The sequence below is a fragment of the Triticum urartu genome, chromosome 3A, assembly GCF_056163025.1.
Source record: "Triticum urartu cultivar PI428250 chromosome 3A, HENAU_Tu73, whole genome shotgun sequence".
Classification (NCBI taxonomy): domain Eukaryota; kingdom Viridiplantae; phylum Streptophyta; class Magnoliopsida; order Poales; family Poaceae; genus Triticum; species Triticum urartu.
The window spans coordinates 637,710,190-637,718,341 of record NC_141875.1 but is presented as its reverse complement, the minus strand read 5'-3'; the positions used below and the strand labels follow the sequence as shown (position 1 = coordinate 637,718,341).

Sequence of the window (8,152 nt, the reverse complement as noted above, 5' to 3'; positions counted from 1 at the left end):
ACTACTAGCAACCCACAGGTACCAATCTGAGGTTTGGATACAAGAGTGAACTACGGTTTGAGATGAGATGGTGCTGGTGAAGATGTTAATGGAGATTGACTCCCTCCCTATGAGAGGACCGTTGGTGACGACGATGGTGATGATTTCCCCCTCCCAGAGGGAAGTTTCCCCGGCAGAACAGCTCACCGGAGCCCTAGATTGGTTCCGCCTTGTGGCGGCGGAGTTTCGTCCCGTGAGCTTTCTTATGATTTTTTCTCGGATGAAAGACCTCATATAGCAGAAGATGGGCATCGGAGGGCCACCAGGGGGCCCACGAGGAAGGGGGCGTGCCCAGGGGGTAGGGCACGCCCCCCACCCTCGTTGCCAGGGTGTGGCCTCCCTCTGGAACTTTCTTCGCTCAGTATTTTTATATATTCTGGAAATAACTTCCGTGAAGTTTCAGGACTTTTGGAGCTGTGCAGAATAGGTCTCTAATATTTGCTCCTTTTCCAGCCTAGGATCCCAGCTGCCGGCATTCTCCCTCTTGTAAACCTTGTAAAATAAGAGAGAATAGGCATAAGTATTGTGACATAATGTGTAATAACAGCCCATAATGCAATAAATATCAATGTAAAAGCATGATGCAAAATGGACGTATCAGGGACCCAAAACAGGTGATGTGGCATAACAGCGCGGCGGACGGCGCCGTTACTCGCTACCTGGTTAAACCGACGCGGTCGGCTCGCCCGACCGCACCAGCTCTCTCACTATCTCACTATCTCACCCGCACTCTCTCGCTCCCTCCTGCTCCTCTTCCTCTCCGGTTACCGTCGGCCGCCATGGTGTCCTGGAGCGAGAGCGAAAGCACTAAGGGCTCCGCCGTGCAGTACATCTTCACTCCCGACTCCCCTGTCAAGGTCAGTTCTTTCTCTGGTTCTCTGTTTGTTTTTGGCCGCCGCTCATTTGTGTTCTAGTGTTCTACTAGTTCTGCTGAGTTCTGCTCGAGTTGAACAAGTTTTTGTTGGATTTCCCAGATCCCAGCTACAATTGATGAACCGTTGTTCGAGGGTGCTGCTGACGATTTGATGGTGATGTGCGAGCATGGGAATCCAGGGAGGAAATGTGTTGCATTTGAGGGGATAAGCACTAGGAGGAGGTTCATTGCCTGTGCCACTGAAGTAAGTAAGAAGTCGTAGCTTTGCATCACTCCAATTCATCATCTAGGGTTCATAGTTACTGTTCATGTTCTAGGGTTTATAGTTATTGTTCATGTTCTGTTCTAGGGTTCATATTACTTTTCTATGGTTCATAGCAACTCTTCATTAACTACATTTGGTAGATTGACTTAACTGAATGTGGTAGACAAACTTAACTGAATATGGTACATTAACTTAACTGATCTGAATATGATGGATTAAGCTAACTAAATGTGGTACATTAACTTAACTGAATCTGTAACTAATGACTTGAAGTTTGAACTGATTTTTTCTGTTGCAGGGTGCTAATAATTGTGGATTAGTGCAGTGGGTAGATGAGGAGTGGCCAGATCATCTGCAGAATGCTCTTCACAAGCTGTGGCTTATATATGAGCATAGCCAGCATAACAATAGGATGGCATGCCTGGAGCATTCATCTACTGTACACAATCTCACACAGCAGAAAAAAGAGTTGCAGGAGACATATGAGAAGCTTGTTGAAGATGTGAACAACCTCTTGGATTATAAGGATAGCCAGCCTGAGGTGAACCAGAAAAATGATGTTGAGAACATTTCAGTGAGTGTGGAAAGCAACATGACAAAGGATGCTGAGAACAAAAAATTGAAGGCTGTTGTTGACTAGTTAAAGGAAATTCATGTAGCTCAAGCCACTATCATTAGGAATTTTAAGTTCAATCATCTGAAAGAGAAGGAAAAGATGAGCTCTGATAAGAGGACTTTGGAGATTTGCTATGCTGACTTGAAGAAAGAGAAGGATCAGGTGGACAGTCGCATTGCTGAGCTAATGAAAGAGAAGGAGAAGTTGACCATGGATAAGAGTACTCTTGCTTCCTGCATTGTTGAGCTCAAGACAGCAGGTGATAGTAACAAGAGGAAGCTTCACCAGATTAAGGCTATTTGTGATGAAGACTAAGTTCAGTTGTTGTCTGACCATGTGGGTCATTGTCTTTTGTAATAGCTTTGGACTAAAGCTTGTAATGTGTTAACTTTGACTTTGTTGAACTCTGGTAATTTTATAGTTCGGTTATTTGTGATGAAGACTAAGTTATGTCCTTGAACTATGAATCTTAAGTACTAAGTTGGGTCATTTGATTTGTTCTTTCATTTATGTTATTGTTTATGATTAATGTTGTGTGAGGAAAGTTTTGGCCCAATTAAGGTGAGACCTAAGTTGTGTTTTGGCCCAAACTTACTCATTTGTGGTTTTGTCGACCTCGATCCACCCCAAATGACCTAACTCGCTCATTTAGGGTTTTGTCGACCTCAGTCCACCCCAAATGACCTAACTCACTCATTTGGGGTTTTGTCGACCTTCATCCACCCCAAATGACCTAACTCACTCGTTTGTGGTTTTGTCGACCTTGATCCACCCCAAATGACCTAACTCACTCATTTGGGGTTTTGTCGACCTTGATCCACCCCAAATGACCTAACTCACTCATTTGTGGTTTTGTCGACCTCGATCCACCCCAAATGACCTAACTCACTCATTTGGGGTTTTGTCGACCTCGATCTACCCCAAATGACCTAACTCACTCATTTGGGGTTTTCTCGACCTCGATCCACCCCAAATGACCTAACTCACTCATTTTGTGTTTTGTCGACCTTGATCCACCCCAAATGACCTAACTCACTCATTTTGGGTTTTGTCGACCTTGATCCACCCCAAATGACCTAACTCATTCATTTGGTGTTTTGTCGACCTCGATCCACCCCAAATGACCTAACTCACTCATTTGGTGTTTTGTCGACCTCGGTCCAGCCCAAATGACCTAACTCACTCATGCATCAAAGTCTTGAACACAACAACAAGCATCATAAGAACCATCATCAACAACAGAGAAGCAAATCATCATAACAACCAGCACTCCTGGATGCAAATCTTGAACATAACTAGCATCATAAGAACCATCATCAACAAAAATAGAGAAGCAATTATCATAACAACCAGCACTCATGCATCATAGTCTTCAACACAACCATAAAATAGGTATGAATGCATCATAGTCTTCAACACAACCATAAAATAGGTATGAGTGCATCATAGTCTTCAACACAACCATAAAATAGGTATCTTACAAAAAAGTCTGAAACACAACCATAAATAGTTCAACACAACCATAAATAGTTTAACCATCACCAGTTCCAAATAGTACTGTGCCAACATAGGCAAGGATCTTCATAATGTTTTTACCATCAGCAGGTCACCACAAACTTACCTACTTCCCTTAGAACAATTGAACCACTCAGACATCTTAAAAGATGGTTTTCTGACTCTTCTAGTACCTGCTAGTCTTGGAGGCAAGAAGTTTTTCTTTTGCCTAGCAGCAGCAGCAGTAGTACAGGTACTTGGCCCAGCAGCTGTAGAGGAACTGGGCCCAGCAGAAGATGCACTAGTAGTAGCTGCCCTTGGAGCTCTCCTGGATGCAGGAAGAGCTGATGGAGCTTTGCTTGCAGTTGGTGTATCTCTTGTGGGTGCCCTTGGAGGAGGAGGAGCTGATGGAGCTGCCCTGGGTACTGCTGGTGCAGCTCTTGTTGGTGCCCTTGGAGCAGGAGGAGCTGATGGAGCTTTGGTTGCTGCTGCTGTGGCTCTTGTTGGTGCCCTTGGAGCTGTCCTAGCTGATGCATCAACTCTTCTATTTTCCTGGAATTACAACATAGACAGATTACAAGATTGGAAACTTGCATAAACATAGAAATATTACAAGATAGTCACAAAGTTACCATATGTTGGTTCATTCTCATTGCCAGAGATGCCTTAAGAGTCTTGTGGCAGCTAGTGTACCTATGCGCAGCCAGGTTGCAATTGCTACAAGTGATTGTACCCATCCTAGAAGTATCCTTGGGAGCTGGCTTCTCAAACCTACTCTTCCTCCTCTTAGTTTGTTTCTTTCCTGGCTTTTCTTTGAAAACCGGTGGCTCTATGTCAGGGGTACCAGTCTTTGGCCATAGATCAGGCCCAGGCACATGATAGACTATTGCACTGTAGGCTGCTTGGTACATGGGTTTCTTGAAGAAATCACTGACAAAATCTTCTTGATGTAATTTTGCCTTGTTGATTGTAGAAACTGCATGATTGCAAGGAACCCCTGTCATGTCCCATTTCCTACAACCGCATGTGTATGCTTGCAAATTAACTGCATATGTACTTTCTCCACTTGTAACTTGGTATAGATCAGGTCCAGCTTTGATAGATTGACAGTATCTTGAATGATGTTTTGCTTCTTCTAGCTTTTCAGCATATGTTGGGTATATCTGCCACTTGGCTGTGTCAGTCTTAGTCCTATTTGTGTTGAACTTAACTAGCAACTTAGTTCTGACCCCATCAACCATAGTTTCAATTGGCTTGCCTCTGACATCAAGTATCATCTTGTTAAACACTTCACTAATATTGTTGACAACAAGTCAGTTTTACAATTATTGTCCATGGCATGTCTAGCCCATGTATGTTGGGAATCTTACTAAGACATTTCCAAGCTGCCTCACACTCTCTTTTCATGTCATCCATTGCTATATCATATCCATGCTCAGTATATGAATAGCTAGCCTGATCCATGTATTTCTTTAACTCTTCACCTCTAAAATTAGCAGTTTGAAAGTTCTGATAAATATGTCTAAGGCAGAATCTTTGTGGGCAGTTTGGAAAGACATTATTTATGGCTTTAAGAAGACCCTGTTTAAAACAACTAAAGTGTAACTAACAAGGCACTTGTTGACAATATTAAGCATTTGCATTATAGAGGAGCAGATTTTGGTTTTACCTTTTGTCTATCAGATATGATAGTGTAGTAGCCATACTTCCCAGACTCACCACCAATGGCATACTTGAGTTGTGTTAAAAACCATGACCAGCTTGCAGTATCTTCTTTGTCAACTATTGCAAATGCAATAGGAAAAATGTTGTTATTACCATCTCTTCCAGTTGCAGCCAAGATTTGCTGCCCTGTGGTAAGCTTTATAAAACACCCATCAACACCTACAACAGCACATAGCACATTAGAAACAAAGTAGTGCAGAGCTATACATAAAAATTTTAGTACTAGCAATTAGCATTTAAGTACCTATGAAGGGTATGCAGCCATTTAAGAAACCCTCTTTGCATGCATTTAGGAATATGAACAAGCCATGGAATCTAGGATTCTTGCTAGGATGTGCCCTCAAATGCTTTGTTGTAACACTGCATCTACTTCCTGGATTGGTATCCAATACAGCTTGGAGGTAATCCCTTATCCTTGTATACTGTGCCTTTGGATCTCCTTGGACCACACTCTTAGCAACTTTCCTTGCTCTGTAGGCCATGTGAATGGACACTTCTATGCCATGTTTCTGCTTCAAATTCTCAATTATGGATTGGACTGGTGTGTTAATGTCTGCCCTCAACTATTGCTCACACTCATGTGCCAACCACTTGACAGTTACTTTGGTGCTCTCTCCTACTGTAGCACAATTGTGGTAAAAGTTCATTTTCTTTATGCAAAATGTCTTCTCATGTGCTATCTGAGAGGCTGCAATGAAAAGAGGACATTCTGCACTACTGCAAGCTGCAATAACCCTATCAGAACAATTCCTATGAAAGGAATAGTTTCTGTTCTGTGAGATGTGGAATGTTTGAAGTGCCCTCCTGAATTAGCTCACATCTAGGAAACATAGTTTCTTCACAAATTGCTCCTGTGGGTTCTCTCTCTTCTCATCATACCAAACCATTGGTTTCTTCTTCTTGGCCCTACTCTTCCTGCCACCTGGAATCTTAAAAGCTGGTGGCTGAGCCCCATCATTGTCTTCCTGGCTTAAGTCACCTGGGTTGCTCTCCTCATCAGAGGAAGGGTACCAGTCTTGTTCTATAATTTGATCTAAACTTGCATGAGATCTGGTTGTTGGCCCCTTTCTCTGACTGACTCCTGTGCTGCTTCCTCCTATAGTGCTTCCTCCTATGCTGCTATTCACTGCTGCCTCCTGCTCTGCTGCCTCCTGCTTTGTTGCCTCCTCCTCATCAACTCCCTCCTCCTCATCTGGTTCATATAGCTCTTCAACATCAGTGTCACCCTCAAAGTGGTTGAGTGGATCATCTCTATGCTTCTTCATTGCCTATAGCCTAGCAATTATGTCCTCACCTGCTAGAATCTCACTATCAGTATCACTGTCAGTACAATCTTCAGCAAGCAACTCTGGAAGTTTCCTTTTAGCTACTCTGTATTTCTCTTTTCTTTTCTTATTGCTCCTGAACTTCTCAATCTCTTTATTCCTATTCTCCTCCATTTGTTGCTCTATTTTCTCTTGCTCCTGATCAATGTCCATGAAATACTCATGCCTCTCCTCACCATTGTCCACTACAAATTCTGGTTCAATGTGCATGACCTGGACTGGCTCTAGTTGTGGCTTCACTGGACTAGGAAAAATTACTCCAGATGTATCTATCTGATACACAAGTGGCACACCTATTTCAGACAAAGGAACCTGATCTTCATACACACTGCCTCTGTTCAAATCAGCTGGTGTTGGAGCATCACTTCTCATTACTGTAATATTAACCACAGTTTTTCCTTTACTAGCTAGCTCATCCAGCATCTCCTCCACCCTTTCATCATCTGCTAACTCTACCATTCCTGACACCCCAACACCTGGATCTCTGACATAATACATATAATCTCTACAAGAATAGCCTTCTACCTTTACAAGTGCAACTAGATTCCAGAAAGTTATGTCTGGTAGGCTTATATTTCTTTTCCAGTTATCTCTGTCAAAGAAATGAAATCTGACTTCCCAGACTTCATCATCCAAACTACAAACAAAATTACAGTAAACTATTCAGTACAAAGCTACTTCAAATGTTATATTCAAAATTCAGTTAAAAGAATATTTATAAATGCAATTACAAATTAAGTTAAATGTTTAGTTACAAGTTCAGTTAAATGTTGAGTTAACAGATAAGTTAACACTTCAGTAAAATGTTTAGTTACAAGTTCAGTTAACAGATAAGTTAATACTTCGGACAAATGTTTAGTTAATAGATGAGTTAACGCTTCAGTAAAATGTTCAATTAACAAATGTTTAATTACTAATTCAACTAAAACAGTAAACCTTAACACTTCAATTAACTAAATATTCAGACAAATGAGTAAACTTAACACTTCACTTTGCTGAATATTCAAACAAATGTTCAATTAACAGATAATTTAACACTTTAGTAAAATGTTCAATTAATAAGTGTTCGGTTACTAATTCAACTAAAACAGTAAACTTAACACTTCAATACCCTAAACATGAATGTTCAGTTAAATATTCAGACAAAATTTCAGTTAACCCTAGAACCCTAACGCAGGAACAGCACACCTAGAACACTAACTCTATAACCCAACCGGACGAACATCAGCCCTAAAACCCTAACCCTAGAAACCTAAACTACAAACCCAATCGGGGAAAAGGGAGAACGCGCATGCATTACTTACCAGACACCGCCGAAAGAGGATGCCCAGTTTTGGCTGCCCATCGGATCTTCCTTCACAGCTCGGGCGAACGCGGCCGCCGCCGCAGATTCAACTGATGGGGTTGCCGGCGGCAGTTGGGGAGGAAGCTGCGGCTGAGATGGATTTGAGCTACCATAGAACTCCGGCGGATCTCCATCAGCGCCGCACCTAGCATCAGCAGCGCCTCCATCGCGGGATTTCGCCGTCGCCATGAGTGGGAGCACGAAGGACAAAGAGAGAGTGCGGGCGAGATAGTGAGAAAGCTAGTGCGGTCGGGCGAGCCGGCCACATCGGTTCGACGAGTAATGGCGTCGTCCGCCTCGCCGTTACGCCACGCCACCTCTTTTGGGTCCCACCTGTCTGAAACGCCCTCAGAGGCTGCAAATCAAGCTATCACTGTTTTTTACAAAAAGTTTACCGAATGCGCAGTGCTTTTTGCAAAAGATTAGGGACCAGATGGTTTTCTGCAGAAGAAGCCCCAAATGTAGTTGT

The 8,152-nt window shown here is 42.6% G+C and overlaps 1 protein-coding gene and 1 pseudogene across 1 annotated transcript; one reads left to right on the top strand and one right to left on the bottom strand.

Moving 5' to 3' along the window:
• Positions 1-818: 818 nt before the first annotated feature.
• Positions 819-2,109, top strand: LOC125548967 (uncharacterized; annotated as a pseudogene).
• Positions 2,110-3,411: 1,302 nt separating this feature from the next.
• LOC147981004 (uncharacterized) lies at positions 3,412-4,565 on the bottom strand. Its single transcript, XM_087517007.1, has 2 exons — positions 3,921-4,565; positions 3,412-3,840 (listed from the first exon to the last, which is right to left on the bottom strand). The coding sequence occupies exons 1-2, from the start codon at positions 4,563-4,565 to the stop codon at positions 3,412-3,414; spliced, it is 1,074 nt and encodes a 357-aa protein (XP_087373133.1).
• Between the last annotated feature and the right edge of the window lie 3,587 nt (positions 4,566-8,152).

Excerpts from the sequence above, each read along its gene's own strand:
- LOC147981004 (XM_087517007.1), bottom strand. The coding sequence starts at position 4,565 with ATGATACTTGATGTCAGAGGCAAGCCAATTGAAACTATGGTTGATGGG. Across the intron at positions 3,841-3,920 it reads TGAGAATGAACCAACATATG|GAAAATAGAAGAGTTGATGC; the intron begins GTAACTTTGTGA and ends TTGTAATTCCAG.